This window comes from Pomacea canaliculata, linkage group LG7 (assembly GCF_003073045.1).
Source record: "Pomacea canaliculata isolate SZHN2017 linkage group LG7, ASM307304v1, whole genome shotgun sequence".
NCBI lineage: Eukaryota > Metazoa > Mollusca > Gastropoda > Architaenioglossa > Ampullariidae > Pomacea > Pomacea canaliculata.
Genome location: NC_037596.1, coordinates 10,670,103 through 10,686,186, shown reverse-complemented (window position 1 = coordinate 10,686,186; position 16,084 = coordinate 10,670,103). Strand labels below are relative to the sequence as shown.

General features: G+C 47.0%; 1 protein-coding gene across 3 annotated transcripts in view; it reads left to right on the top strand.

Moving 5' to 3' along the window:
• The window catches only part of LOC112567758 (rho guanine nucleotide exchange factor 12-like), a 73,906-nt gene that overhangs the window by 14,104 nt on the left and 43,718 nt on the right, over positions 1 to 16,084 (top strand). For all 3 annotated transcript variants that reach the window (XM_025244565.1, XM_025244567.1, XM_025244566.1), the window contains exon 5: positions 773 to 830. In XM_025244565.1, the coding sequence (XP_025100350.1) occupies positions 773 to 830 (58 nt within the window). The remainder of the gene's footprint in view (positions 1 to 772; positions 831 to 16,084) is intronic.

Genomic DNA, 16,084 nt, shown 5'->3' with positions numbered 1-16,084 from the left:
AAAAAAAGAATAAATGGTGTTATTTCATTCAACTACATATTAACTTTTTTGTAGCAACTGTGCTAACCTCTAGGAGCAAAGAAACTTTATGAGTCATTCTGACATTACAGTTCAACACCTGCGATAATTTGAAGCATGGTGGTGCATCTCATGAGTACTGATATCATACCAGCAAAAGAAAAAAAAAAGGCTAGTTGCAAATATTAGCTAAAGCCTTATGTCTGCTTTCATGCAGCAAAGGCTTAGGGCCTACTGTTGTAGAATGGTTTTGTCAGACATCATGGTCTTAAGCACTACTTGGATATTCCTTTTTTTATTTTGCAAAAATTATTTAGATTGACATATACTGTTAAAATGTCACCATTGTCACTATCACCACCACGATTTTTCACCATTATTATCATCACTGCCACAATCGCCACCGCCACCACTACAGTAGTCATCATTGTCACTGCAGCTATCACCATCGCTGCCACTGCCACTATCTTCTTCATCGTTGTTGTTGCACTTTTTCTCCTGCTTTTTCTCTTTCTGCCTGTTTATTTCCACACTTAAAAAGACTAGCTTGTTTTTCACTACCTCCTCCCTTTCTCCCATTCTTTCTACCTGATTCTTCTGCCTCCCTGCCCTCTGGCTTTGTCTTTAAAGGCGAGTTGCTGGAAGCTATTTCAGCAGGCGCGGTGCTTAATTTAGCCCACAATGCCTGGCACTGTTGAGGGCTTGTGCTTGTTGCTGTTCGCCACTAAAGTTTTGCTGGCTTTGATCTTTACAGGTGAACGGAACACTGGTTACCAAATGCAACCACATCGATGTAGTCAAGCTCATAAAATGTAAGTACTGCACTTATTTCCATCACCACCACCCCACTACCTGCCCCATTCTTTGTCTTTTTCAGTGACTGTTAAGGCCAACATAACTGTATTCTTGTAACATATTCTTGTTAGGAGTGGATGTTTGAGAATGATGAAGATGTGACTTCAAATGGAATCAGAGATGTGAGGATGATAAATGAGAGAGGGGGGGATCCGCTGTCGGGGTGACAATGTCATATATTTTGACATCTGTGTATCACATATACAGATGTATGTAGATAATTGGTAGTGCTATGCTTCTGGTAAACAAACACCTCCATTTTAGCTCACAACGACTAAAACATTTTATATGCAATGAAGCAAAACTGATCTGGGAACAAATTTGAGTGGAGATCAACACTCCAACCATTGAGCTTCAAATTAAGTATTGTGACTTTCCAAAGTTTTGACTGAATAAAATAAAATATTCATTGCACCCAGTTCATCAAACACAGTTCATTAATGGCACACAACCCTCTTTCTCTGTTCCCTAACTGCGACCAGTTTGTGTGGGGGTTAGGGGGGACATGACGAGACTCAGCAATGGTGAAGGTGTGCCAGTCGGACTTATTCTATGCCCCGTTTAGTAGGTGTCCCTTCTGGCGTCTTGTCCACTCCTTGATGTTGCCACCGTTGGCGTCCTCCTTAACACAAGTCTCGGAGAACCACGAACTTATATTATTGGACTGCTTGCAGACTATTTTTTGTTGTTACTAAAAAGAGGCTGGTGTATTTACAAAGCTTCCGGTTTAGCCACATTCATTGTTTAAGCTCGCCGAGACTAACAGCGAAGAACTTCAAGAGGCTAAGCGTTGGTCGCGGCAGGACAGATAGACAGCAGTCCACCTATGCACGTCCGTAGAACAACTGTCTTGGACAGACAACTGTACATACGCCGAACTCCCCTTTGTTCAGTCTGCTCAGCTCCTCTCCCTTCCTCAATGAGATTATACCCGATACCCACACTCAAGAGACCTAATTTCTGTAACTCAACATTTCAGCAACTGATCTTAATGAGCAGTCGTTAAGAAGCTTCAAAAATATCTCAGAATTCTTGATAATGTTGTTGTCGCACTTTCATCTAAAATAACTATCAAGTGCAAATAGCTGTTGCATGCCTTCCATTAACTTTATTAGATTTGAATCACAGTCTTTTTTTTTTTTAACGACACACTCTCTCTCTCACGCACAAATACTACATACGCAAGCAAGACACTACACGCCGTAAGCACGTGCAATTTGTAAACAGCTTTTATCATTTCTTTTAGTTTCGAGTCGATCTCAAGCAGACAACATAAGGCCTTTTCAGTGAGATCGCTTTACCGCTGAAAGTTAACGATAATCCATCCATCTGTGTAAGATATACGTCCAAGTGGGAATGTAGAAAAGGAAAAATATATAAATAAATCGAGGGAAATTTTGGCTCCGTAAGTGATGGTGAACTATGACCCTTACATAGGCGGGCATGTTGTGATGCTGCGCATGGAATTTTCGCGTTTACCTGGCGAGGTCCTGCGGGCGCCTCTCACTTCGTCTGCCTCCTCGTCGTCGACGATTTGTGAGATGGGAGCTAGCTGCCCGTGGTTTACCTGGCGAGGTCAGACAGGCAGGCTGGTGACAGCAGGGTGCTCGCCCAACAGCGCCGAGGGGGTGGGAGTACTTACGAACATGAGAGTGGCTTGGGCGTACCGTGTACTCTCCTTTCGTATACACGTGTGGCTTCACTGGATGGCTTGCACGTGGCTTTCATTTCAGCGAAGATTTTTTTTTTTTCTTAACTTGCCCACTCCAGGGCTTCCTTTTCGTTGCCGCTCCCTCCCCACTCCCCACACACACCCAACACTTCTATTCTCCCCGGCCACCCCAGCTTCTTCCTCCGGGCGGCTTTACGGAGCGAAAGAAAGCCCATTAAAAAGGCGCCGAATTTCCGCTTGCTTCCCTTTTACCTTTTTTTTTTTTCTTTTTTGGCCCTCACTTACTTACCCTTTGGAAGTGTGTTAGTAAGCTTAACACTGTTCCTGGGATCGGTTTTCAAGTTCAAGAGATTAAGCAAGAGCCAGCTTTTTTTAAACAAACTTTTTTTAAGCGTCTTGTTTTATGTGCGCGCGTGCGTGTATATGTGTGTGCGCGCGCTCTTATCTGGGTGCAAGCTTGTGTTGGTGTGCGTCAAGATGTTAACGAGGGCTAGTTGAGTAAGTCGATCATGACCTTTCCTGGCCTTGACTCTGCATGCAGTACACAGTCGCATCCGCCAACACCTCTGCACATGTACATCATCTGTACAGCTTGGCTGCTGCTCGTGTGACGTGAGCTGCACGTGATGCACGCTTTAGTAACGTTAACCAGCGGTCTAAACAGCTCACAAACAATTGGTTGGAACAGCGGCGAACCTGGACACAATGTTTTTACCTGTTAATGTAACCCGTTTGCATGCTACTCTCTCTCTCCCCTCTCTCTTTCACACAGTTACTCCGCACTGCTAGAGAAACACCTCTACCCCTACCACCCTGTGCACCCACCCATATGACTCGGTCATACTGTTCCAGGTTGAAAAGAAAGCGAACCTTGCTGTCGTGCTGGTTGTAGAGCTACCAGCAGGTGGAGTGTTGTCGTAGACGCGACTTTTATTTCTTGCCCCAGACTTTAACTCTTTAAGGACCAAGGGACACATTTGTCCCATATCTTTAAATTTAAACTGCCCCCAAATTCGATTGAATCGACTTAATAGGGGAAATGTGTATGTAACTAATTAGCGTATCGCTTACTTCATACAACTAAGGCTCGTTTTAATATATATATATATTAGCTTCGATATCACATTGACCGGAATTTTCAATATGATCATCTGGAAAATTGAATTTAAAAAAATAGCAAAACAGACGATGTGCCAGCAGGGCAAAATGTCGTTGGTCTTGCTCGTAGCTGTAATAATGTACTAATATTTTGGTACATGATTTTCTTGCTGGTTTCAGTAAAAAGCTTGATTTTCTGCCAAAGGGACATATTTATCCCACACTTTCTCTCAAGAACTATGCGGAACAGCGTTTTCAGGTGAAGATTTTTTGGAAGCTACACATGATTTTCATGCTAAATGTGTCATAAAAGTACAAGTATTCGCTTAGGGTCCTGAAAGGGTTAACTGTTGTGAAGCTGTTGAACTGTAATAACAAACCACGAGCACTTTTTTCCCTTTTGTCACGGGTTTGTGTCTCCCGACGTTTTGCATATTTACACACATCTAAATTTTACTTCCTTTTTATACATTCGTTTTCGTGTTTATGTTTTGGCATGTTAGCTCGAAAAGTGTTCATCAAAGGTTACTGCATAAATTAACGTTGTGGTTTGGGTTCAAAGGACGGTCGACGCATGCGTCGTGCAAGCCGGTGGGAAAATCCAGTCAAGTGGCATCTTCGACTGACGGCATCGACTTGGCGTTGTAGCGAATGTACAGCTTATACAATTTATTTATTAGATAGAAAACATTAGAAAGCGTTTGAACTCAGTAGTGTGTTTCTGCCTGTGGCTGGCTGGATGTCCATTGGCGGGTAGACTAATAGCTAACACAGCAGCCAGCTAAGTGCTCATAAAATATTAGTAATTTAGCTGACAGCCAGGAACACCCGGGTACCGTGAGTGCGCACCCGCCACGTGTTTTGCTGTCTGCAGTTGCTTGTTTCAGCTTTCGCTAGAGCGGAGTGCATGGTGCTAGTAGGGCTACATCAGACGGTAGAGAATTAGGTAGAAGAAGATGACAAGACTTGCTCAGACCAGTCTTGTGAGGAGTGCATGATAAGATGCCCGACGCGTGGGATGCAGGCGAGCGCGCGCCCCCTCTCGGCGCGTGGTAAGTGAGAAGCGGTGAGATTAACCTAGTGCGGCGGTGGCCAATCTGCCCTGGCAAAGGTAAGGCGAGATGATTGCGCACCTGCTAAAGAGCTTAGGATAGCCAGGTGATTCCCACCTACGAGACGGCGCCAGAGGAGGAGGATAAAGCCAGATCCCGCACTCCATATCCACACCACCACTCCTCCCTCCGGCCCTCTCACCTTTGCATAAGACGGGGAGATTCCGGAATTTGGAATCCACTAGTACTGCAGCACTGGGTGACAGATTATGAAGGATGTTTGTGGATGAAGTGACGGACAAAGTAGTGGATGTAAGTCGTTAGTTGGGAAAGAGAGCTGACGGGTAAGCTGAAGGAGAGTCGTGTACGTTGGTCCTACACTGCTGCACTCGCATATGTGCCTTTCGTTGCTGTCACAGCAAGACGCGCATTCATCTCGGAGTAGGTTGAAAGGAAAACTGTGAGAGGTGGAGGGTAGTAGAATTGTTCTCCTCCTCTCATATCGTTTTGTGTGTGCTTGAAACTGTTTGGGTACATGTATGCATACGCACTAAGATGGGATATGTCTCGCGTGCACATGTGTGCATCTTATATGCAGATTGTGTGCATGTGCATACACACCTGTATTCGTCGTTGGTGTTTATTTACTTCCGCCCTCCAATTGGAATAGTCTTGGCGTAGAGGCCCTGGTCTTATTTTCAAGACACAACCAGTGTCCATGGAGTCTTCTAACTCGAACGGGATGTGAACACTTATACGTCGCGATATCAAGATGGCTTGCATAGGTTATGCTCGTACTTTCTCTGGTCTATTTTTTAATGGCAACATTTAAATGTGGAAAGAAGATATGTGCGCGTATGCAAATTAGTATTTGTGTCACCGAAGAATTGGAAGTAGGGAATAACACGTCAGGCTTGTGTGTGTGTGTGTTAATGCGAGGGAGGGGCGTAAATATTCAACATTTTTGTCAGGAGCATTAGGATTTACAGAACAAGAATGAGAGAGAGAATGGAAAAGGATTTATCTTTTCTAAGTTTGAAGTACCACTCAGGATTACAGTGGCTGTCCCGTAGCCTCCACTCGGTTTGGTTGTTTGGTAAAAAAAAAAGTGCTTTAAGATATAAGTGATTTTGAGGAAGGATGGAGAGGCAGGAAACCAGAGTAACTGAAGAAAACCCCCTATTGCCAACCCTTACCAACAAACTGTCCTGAGATGAGATCTGAACCTAGCACTTCTAGTTCTCATTGCAGTGGTGACAAGTGGGTGTTTTTAACCACTGTGCGCCAAGAGCCTCTTCTCTCTGACATCTGGGACTTACCGAACGATAATCTGAGCGAGAGAATTTCGAAAGGAGTCAGTCGTGGGCTGGCAGTCTTACGCAGGGACCGTATAAACCTTGATGGCGGTGTAGACAGTGTTTGATGGAGGCAAGAGAGGAGAGGACGTTTTAGGGTGATGGAGAAAGATGTGTAGTAAATACCACCTTTTCCTTGTGTATAAGGCCAGCGTCATTAACTCCATTTCCTCCTGTACAGCCATGACAGTGATAGTATGGTACTGATCTTGTACTGTCAGGACCGTGAATCCTGAAACTGCAGACGCTTGTATTTCCTATAAAATTTTGGGTAGGTTGGGTGTCATTCTGTGAGGTAAAGATGTGAGGATATCTAATTTGGCCATCTTGCTGTTGGCCAGATTTCCCTTACTTCCGTTTGGCATTTTTCGAGATGTACCTAGAATTACCTGTGTTTCCGGTCGGCATTCTTCGAGATGTTCCCAGAATTATTTGCCTCCAAGATTTGCCCACAATAACGACTTCGCCTTCATAAGCAGATCTTTTCATAATTTACCCGGAACAACATGCCCGCCTGCACAATGCAGTTTTCGAAATATCTAGCCACAAGCTGTTGACTGATGAAAGGCAGTTATCCAGAGTTCTCGGAATAGAATGCGTACCCCATACACCTTCAGCCTTTTGCTTCGTGAACGTCGCTGCTTGTTTGGTTATTGTAGGCTCACCTTTTCACCTTTTTTTTCGGGGGGGGGGGGAGGTAGGAGGGGGAGAGTGGAAGGACAAGGTGGGTATTGTGCAACACTCAATGATCGACCGTCCTGTTAGCTCCAGCTGTCTCAGAATCTGGGATGGCGATCTGCTGGAACAAAATGGCGGCAGATGATGATGGCAGGAGGTGTGTGTGGAGGTGGGAGTGGAGAGAATAAAGATGGTAACGATAGAAACATGGACGAAGCTTGATTACTCCCCGAGTCCGCTTTGGGCCCGTCTATGAATGTAACTCTGTCGGCTAGTGCGGTGGACGCGGAGTGTGATCAAGTGGGGTTGTTGGGGGTGGGGAAGTGGTAGGTGAAGGGAGAGAGAGAGAGAGAAAAAAAAGCTGGACGAGCAATTGGGGTGGGAATTGTTATAGACGCCATACACCAGACTGCAGATTAAACACGTGTGCTTACTTGCCACCCGCGCTCTAGCGCCCGTAATTAAAACAGACATGGATGATGCAAATGCCGTGAACAACTACAGACTTTTTTTTTTAAATCTCGATTAGAAATTTTGCATCTTTTTTTTGTGGTAAGTCTAACTGCTCACTTCCCCCTTTTCTTGCCCATGCCTTGTTTTTCTAATATTTTTCCTACTCTGTTTGTAATATTCCTGTCCTATTTTTCCTTTTTAAAGCTTTTTGCTTCCCCTGTTTACCGCCTCTGACTTTATAGTACAGGTATGAGACAGGGAATCCTAGTCTTGGCAAGTCCCTTGAGCTAGTGAGCTGTAATAGGGTTAGAGGTGCGCTCACCTTAGATTGCGTCATACACCCCGACCTCTGTTCTAGTCTTAGTGAGCTGTCTTCCTGTCTTCTGGGTTTTCGTCCTAAGTCGACACGTCACGCCATTACTTCCGCATGCGCGCGCCGTCGCGAGTCTGTCTCGCGCTGTCCACTTTCGGTTTCTTTGAAATTCCGGGGGAGAGTATTCCCCATTCCCCCTTCTCTCATACCCTGCGTGTGTGTAACGTGTATTCTGCTTGTCGCGTTGTCTGTATGTTGCTATTCTTCGCAAGTTAGGTAACAAAAGCGGGAGAAAAGCAGAGTGAAGTCAGGTGAAGGAAGGTCTCGGCAAACGTACTTGGCAACCTTTTGCTTGCTGTTAGTATTCGCCGTGTCTCTGGGTCAGAAAAGTGTCTTAAGTTTAAATTAGGATATATAAAAAGGCAAAGAAAGAAACGGAAACATTATACAGCCAAACATGGCCGTTGGCATGGCTTTCAAGAAATCCCACTATCGTAAAGTTTTAAACCGTCTTATTCTTTCGTGAGCGAAGGCTTGTGCCTCACCACCTGGGTGTCGTAAAGGACACGCGGGTACAGTTAGGGTGGAGGTCATCCTGCCCCTCATTTCCGACATGTTGTGTAGGAGAGCAGTCTCCACAAAGCCGTGCTGCATCCCTAGTTGCTGGCTTGGCGTAAAACATCAATTCCACCCCACCACACACACAAGCTGCTAAGCATCGCCTTAGTGATTGAAACGAGTTTTGGTCGGAGAAACGGGTTTTCAGACGTGCTACACCTCAGTGTGTTCTTATTATAAAGAAAGTTGGATCACCAGTGGGTGTAGAGAGCAGGCAAACTACGGCCCGCGGACGTCTTTGGACCGGTCCGTCTGCAAAAACGGGAATTGCACCTGTTGCCATTTTAAATTATGCCTAGATTAATATAGGGGGTGGCACTGGGTAGATGTAGGTGTCCACTCTTGTCCCCGACCCATTTTTTTTTTTTGGTTCCCTCCCTTGTTTCTGTTTTATTATTATTATTTTCTTCATTAAACGTGTATGTGTATTGTTCTCACGTGTGCGTGTCGTTTGTTTTGCACTGAAGAGCGGTCGGATTCGTCGCCATACGCGACAAATAACACGACTGACATGGCTGATGGAGTCATTAGAGGCATCGGCGGCGGCTGCCTTCAAAGGAAAGGCTGTTTTTTTTTAAGTTTTATTGTAAACGAATTCAAACAGCTTCACATTATACAGTGAATTTGGTAAGTGAACACCAGTATGTACTCATTTGTTGTCCATTCCATTATTGGCCCGCCGCATAGATTAGAAGTTTGAGACCGGCCCGCAAACAGAAAACTTTGCCCACCTCTGGTCCAGAGCATGTAGGTGAAGATGATGAAAGTTACTTGACACAAAGGAAATAATTGCATTGTATCGTAGTCGTGGGCATATAGATTGTTGCTTCAGTACGTGGTTACAAGATTGACTGCGAACTGGTTCTCATTTCGCTCTCTTTACCGCGTGTGCGTGCGAGCGCGTGAGAGAGAGGGTTTGATGTTGGTAGGGTGTGATAGATGGGGTAGGCTGTCCGCTGGGAAGGCGGGGATGCCATCGTAGCTAAACTCGAGGCACCGCCTTTAAAAAATAACAACGGAGTCGGGGGAGATGTAGATGAGACCGGTCTACACTAGACGACTAGCAGGTGACGTGTGAGATGTTTCAGATGCTGCAGAGCTGATCAATATATCCGACATCTAGATGAATGTCTCATTTCACTGTACACGTTACAACCTTGGACAGAGGCGTGGCCGGTGACTGTTTTGAGGTGGGTGGGTGAAAGGTTTGAAGAGTGCGCTTTACTCACAGATGAGTGATAGGCTTATGAATGAAACAAGCGATGGTTCGGTTGGGGTTCTTGTTTTGATCAGAAGCACGGAGCTGGTTGGTTATTTTTATTAGGGGATGGAAAATGACACACACCAGTTCCAGGTTGAATTTTTAAACTATAAGGGTTTAGGTTGGATGTTGAGACATAAAATACATCACCCGCAATTTTTACTAATGGGCAAGGAACTAAGAATATTTGACTCCGCTTATTTTCCACCTGACTGCTAGACGAAATCGAGTCCTTAGCACCGGCGCAGATGTCTGTTGTTACATAATATTGTGGAAATTCCTGTTTTGTCTCCGGTTCTTGCAAGGACTTTGGGGTGTCATGTTTTTGTGGTCGTAATTTGTGACCTGCCATGCTGCGTGGCTACTACCTTCAGCGAAGCGTGTGAACTGTGAACTAGTGCCCTCGTCTGTGCAGGCGTGCATGCAATGGCTTATCGGGTAGGTCACACGCGAACTCACTCATCTGCACTTGGTGATAAACGCCAAAGACCCGTTAACGCCACGCGAGAATACGACTTTCCGGAAACATTCCCGGCGACTTCGTAGCGAAAGCGCGAAGAGGTTTGGAAAAAAATATATATAAGGACAAAGATATCAAAAGAAAGTAGGCTGTAGAACCGGAAGTGTAGAAACAATGGAGTCGTAAGTGAGAGCGGAAATGGTAAAGGGCAACACAAGGAAAAGCGAAGTCCGCGAGAAGTGTTTGCCTTCAGCGCGAGCAGCCTCTTAGAACAAAAGATGGTCGGCGTGGATTAAACAAAGGGGAGTGGGGGATGGCAATGGAAAGATAACAGGTGAGCGCAGTCTCTTCCCCGCCTTCCCTGTCATCCAAGTAGGTTTGTATATTCGGATTCAACCGACTGTTTGTTTTCACTCAAGAGCTGAGCAAACATATTTTGGTTAGGCAAAAGCGTTGTTTGGAGTTGGAGATTTTTTTCTGTTTCTCATCTTTCCATCTAATAGGGATAATTTTCAATTGAAATTTTATAGCGTGTTTCCCATTTAAAGGTGGCGCCATTCGTTTTATAAACAGAATACATAAATATGCAGAATGAACGTAGCATACATCAACTAAAGTATACAAGCAGACCTGTATAGTGACATGACAACATGGTAGAAATTTGCCATGTTAATGCTTTATGTTATAATCGGCAGTAAGTCATCAATGGTTTTTAAGTGCCTGAAGGCCAGGGACCTGCTGGACCAAGTAGGCATTCCATCAGTAAACAGGTTAAGCGTTGAAAATCGAATTGATGAACAGCGCAGGTTTGGAACGGCTCCAGTCTCTGAGGCTGAGCTAGCCGCGGTGCTGTAGGCTGAAGTGGGGTGGGACTAGAGACAGGAGGGCAGGGAGGTGATAATGTTGGTGGCCGGGAGGAGGTCAGCGCGAACTGGCTTAATGAGGAAGTCTCCGACTCTCAGAAGGTCGACTGCGGGCATCTGATGCACGGTGTCGCTGACAAGACCAGCAACGGCCAAGCAAACCCAGCCACTCACCCGCTTTGGTCGACCATGCAGGTCCTGCTTTGAGTGGAAGGGAGGAAGGGGTGGGTGGGGAGAGAACGGGGTGTCCGTAAGGCCACGCTCCGACGGAAAAAAAGCAGAGTTGCTGAGGTCAGGGCAGGCCAGGCCATGTGTTTGTTGCCAACCATGGCCTGGTCAGGCCAGTGCACGCGGGACGTCCGGTTATGGCGGAACGAGGTGCTGCTGCTGTGCTGCATCGTTCGTCACGCATTGATCCGGCGGCCTTCTTGCTGCTGTTGTTGTTGTTGCTGCCAGGACGTGGCGGGTGGGCAACTGCGGGCGGGTTAAGAGGTAAAAGTGGACGGGACGGGGGATATCAGAGAAAGGTGGCTGTGACTATACTGATTGTATTATAATTGTAGTCACAAATATTGTATATATTATTGTGAATAATGCATATAAATATATATATAAACACACTAATGCAATCACTGGCATGCGCACAGTCAAGAAACACAATATAAGAAAGATACAAAAGTGTTATTCAGTTAGGCAAATGATACTATACGTATTATATCTTCACAGTCACTCGGTCACTGTCGCACGCACACTCTTTCCAACCCTGGGCAGCTGTCGCAGGCTGTTGGTGTCATTTTAGAGTGCTCGCGTGGGTTGGTCCATCCATCTACTTCACTTTATTCTCGTTTCACCAACAGTGCGACTCTAAACCATGCATTAGTGTTCCTAACCTGGCAAAATGCTAAAAGGGTCAGACGGTCGGCGTGTCCGAAAGTCTTACAGTACACAGCTTGGCAAACAGGTTTGGATTTCGCTCGGGAGTTGGGAGTAAAATTCTAGTGTCACAGAACTACTGATTTCATGTACGTTCGCACACGACTTTGTCAGACGTGTCGAACGTCCGACGATATTTGTCCAATGGCTGAAAACGGCCATTACAAGAGGAGCAGCAGCAGTCTGTTGGGTATTACGTCTGCGAGGAGAACCCAGGTGCAGAAGCTGCGGCGTCCACTTCGAAACGGGTATGATTCTGTTTCGTTATGTAATGAAATCCGTAGGTTCAATTCTATGCGCTGTCTGGCTAACCTGTGCATACGATCGTGGCTGGTCTTTTATCCCCATCCATCTACCACCACAACTCCTTTCCCTCCATCCTCAGGCACCAGGCGTCCCTGTCTGGTGGCTGCGAGAGACGCCAGGATCCCGGGTGGGATCGTGCCACACCTGACTTAACGTCCGTCCCTCCGCTGCAGGAGTCGGCACGCGCTGGATGAGACGAGTGGTGGAGTTGCTGCTGGGCGGATGGGAAGACTTCGGGGTGGGGTGGGCATCACCGCAGGGAAGGGTTGGGAGCCGTATTTGCTCAGAAGTTCAGATCGTGAAGACATTCGGTCATAAATTGTGTTTTGTGTCCGACGTTGTTCTAACAAATCAACACAAGAAGCCTTGTTATCCTCCTTTCTCTTTTCCTCCACCCTTATTTGACATTATGCCGTTGAGTACAGGGCCGGGTGCTTTGCCGTGACGTAGCCGTAGTTTCTCGTTCAGCGCAAAACCATATATCGCAGGTGTGGTTATAGTAAATGACAAACACTTAGCGACGACAAATTAGCATTTCCGACCTGGACTGTTAGCACCTCATCTTTATGTTAAAAATAAAAAATAAAAAATAAAAAAAAACTGTTGGGTGGGTGTGTAAAAGCCGAGAAGTAAAAGAAGTACAGGCGGGTAAAAGGCTAGCAAGTACGAGACTGTAATGATAAATCAACAAGACCTGTGTGAAGGTAACGACAGGTAACACGGCCTGCGTGCAGGTGGCAACAGGTAACAACAATAGCATGCAGGTAACGACACCTATGCACAGGTATAACAGCGTAGACAGCGCCAGGTTATGATGCCTGCTGCAGAGACCGACTCTTTGACGCCGCACCTCCCGCCGCCGTTCTACGTGCGTGCGCGTGTGTGTGACGCCTTAACGTCATTAACCGTTCAAGTGGGCTGAAGTGACGTCATGTCTGTCTTGGCTGCCAGTGAGTGGCGTAAAGGATGGCATCGTCTGCCAAAATTTCTCTTGTTTTTATTTTTCCGTTTGCCCAGTTCATCTTCGTTCTCTTCACGATCACCCTTATTCCCTCGCTGCATTCGTTATACAGCATTGTAACCCTCAAAGTTGTCTCGTGTGTGTGTGTGTTGGGGGAGAGAGGAGGAAAGGGGTAAGAGATGGTCACGACAACGTTAGTAGATGAGCGAAGAGCTTTTACTACGTATGATGGAGTCCAGGTGGGTGGACCACTTGCGTCACCGCAGGTGTCGCCAGACGAGGCTGAAAGTTCCCCGGCTTGCGGCACCACTGCCGTTGTTTAGGCGTGTGACTTCGCGTGGACAACAGGCTCACCGCACGTGCATGTTTCATCCCCCCCTTACTCCTATCGTCACTCTCCCCCCTCAGTGCCAGTGTGTCCGCTGTTCGGCTTCGTGGCGCCGCGCGTGCGGCTTCCGTACACGGAGGCTGGGCGAGCAGTGCGCGTGCACCTGGCCCAATCCACATCGCTTGCGGCCAGCTTCTGAATCCGTCCGCGACACGGCCAGGCGTGCCACCAGGTGGTGGTGCTTGACGGTGCGCTGGTCGTCAGCGTTCTGACGTCGCTGCCGTCCTCGTCCTCCTCCTAGACTCTGACCACCTCACCAAGCGCTTACTTCACTCCTTCCGTACCTGACGTTATGCTATGGCCGGCTTGTAGACGTCAGGAAGAGAAAAAGGTTGTGGGGGTTACCTTCTCCCCGAGTGGTCACCGGCAAAGGTTATCGTCGTCAGATCCAGTGGGAGGAAGAGGGGATTGCGCTGGAAGCGACGGAGTCTTGGATAAATCGAGTTCTCGACGGCAGTGGTGGGAGCAGGATTTGATGTGGGTCAGTGTGTTCAGTGGTTGCTTGTGGTGCTGCTACTGATGATGTATGTGCGTGCTGCTGGGAGGGCGTCGACTGCTGTGGCAGCTAAGGTGCGCAGTGTGTTGACGGCCGGTCGCCTGACAGGACGCTTGTGTACGCTGTGAACACGACACGTGAGCGCCTGCTGTGCTGGCAGCACCGCGCCAGGCTTCGTCATGCACTTTCAAGAGTACACGCGAAAAGGTTAGTGAGAGAAGACTACAGTGTATTGAGTTTAATACTTCTCTTTTTTCTTTTCTTTTCTCACCCACGCTCGTGAAGGAGGGAGGTTATTTCATTACTATTCATATTGTTTTCGCTTCGTTAATCGTTAATCAAATTGATTAATCTCATCAATTAATCATTATTAAACAGGGTTTAGTTTTTGGTGAGGTAAATGAACACCAGACACAAATCACTCTGCATAACAAACATTAGAGACTTTTGTTTTGTTTTTTGTTGGGTTTTTTTGTGGGGGGATGTTTTGATCGTACTGAATGTACACGTGAACTCCTCAGCTGACTTCGTGACTACTGACTGTATTGTACTTCGTGACCTTTTATTAAAACCATCTTTCCCTTGCGCAGCGTATGCGTCTCACGTGCCACCCCACATAGGGTCGCATCTGTGTGAAAGTCGTGGGAGCAGGTACCCGGTGTATCGACATGCGTGCAACGTGCCGTGAAGACGTTTCCAGGGTTCTGGGAGCGTGTTGCTGGCGCCTCTTGCCAGCCGCGGTTCTCTTGGACGTTTGCTACTTGCCTCCAGTGCACCGTACGCTAAACATAACGCACTTCAACGACTTCACCGGAAGCCTCACCTGACGTCGTGCCCTTCGCAGCACGAAGACTTGGAATGACATCAGATGCCTGCACGTGCGAGGGGGTGGGTGGATGAGCGCTCTGGAGCATCAGTAACCACATGGCGACTGTAAACAAAATCCCCTGTTCTCGTCGCCGCAATGCCCTTGGGGCCGTACCGTCGACGTGTGGCAGGTTTCCCCCCTCTCCAACAAACACACACACCCTAGCCACCCTCTTGTGTGCACCCCAGTTCCTAGCAGTCGTCCCCCGTCCGCCAGGTATTGGTGGCGGGGGAAGGGGTGCAGGAGAAGGGACGTTTTGCAGATGGCAGCATGTGCAACAGGCACCTCAATTGTTTCATGACGATCGAAGGTTTTAGCTGCACGAGATGGCCGGCGTTGGTTTGGCAGCACCAGGGGAGTGGACTTGCAAATGCATCTGATTGTTAAGTGTATTTCTCTCTTTACATACACACACACGCGCGCACACCGATGTTGGGCTTTGCTGGCATTGTCAAAAGGAACAGAACTCCCCACTCCTCGTTGTTACCTGTCTGCCAGCACGAAGTACACGTTGCAGGCTGTGCCTGTCTTCTAACCTGGCTTGAACTATGCGTCGCGTGTCTGACTAGAATGCAGCTGCGCGGGTGCACTAGGCAACAACAGGCACAAATGCTCATGAAAGTCGCATGATGAACTCGCGTGCATGCAGAGGTACTAAAACATTTGACGGGTAGTTTCTAGATCACGATGACCCTATTCTAGAAACCATCAGTAGAGACTTTGACTATCTGGTACTCATTTACCTCGCCAAAAAGGAAATCCCCCCTATATTATTAATGTCTTTAATGAAGATTGATTAACTGACTCACTGTCGGATTGATAGAGACGCGGCGATCAATCCTCCTGTCGCTGGTAAAGTCCCGTCCTGGCCATGGAACTGGCCAGAGATTTTATTTGGGTTTAATATTTGGGGTTGTGAAGATTCCAACACGTATGTCACACCGAACAACCATAGCCCGAAAAAAAAGTAAAAAAAAGCAACAACCATGCGTTAGGACCTATTTCTGTCTCGAGTGGCCAGGTAGTGACGTAATGCAGGGAATAATGTCTAACATGCGGCGCTGCCACTGATGGCAGACTTACCCTCAGCCCTCGCCAGCCCTCCCTTGTATTCAGCACGCGCCTGGAGTTACGCTCACGTTTCTTTGATACGATAGAATGGTGTGAACTTTTGACTTGGTCTTGAACTCGGTTAGTGGTTTGTGGTCCTTTTTTCATCGTTTGCGTTGGCGTATCTCCACGTCTTCAGCTTATGTCGTCGTGGGAGACGGAAAAGCTGGTAGGTGGATGTTGAAGTGATTTATAGGTACTTTTTTTTTTTTAACCTTCTTCGAGTTGCTGAAGTCACAGAGTTTGCAGAAAGAAAAATATCAAGGAAAAGAACACGAAAAAGAAGGAACTGGTAAAAAAAAATGAGTCAGGGAGAGTCATGGGGT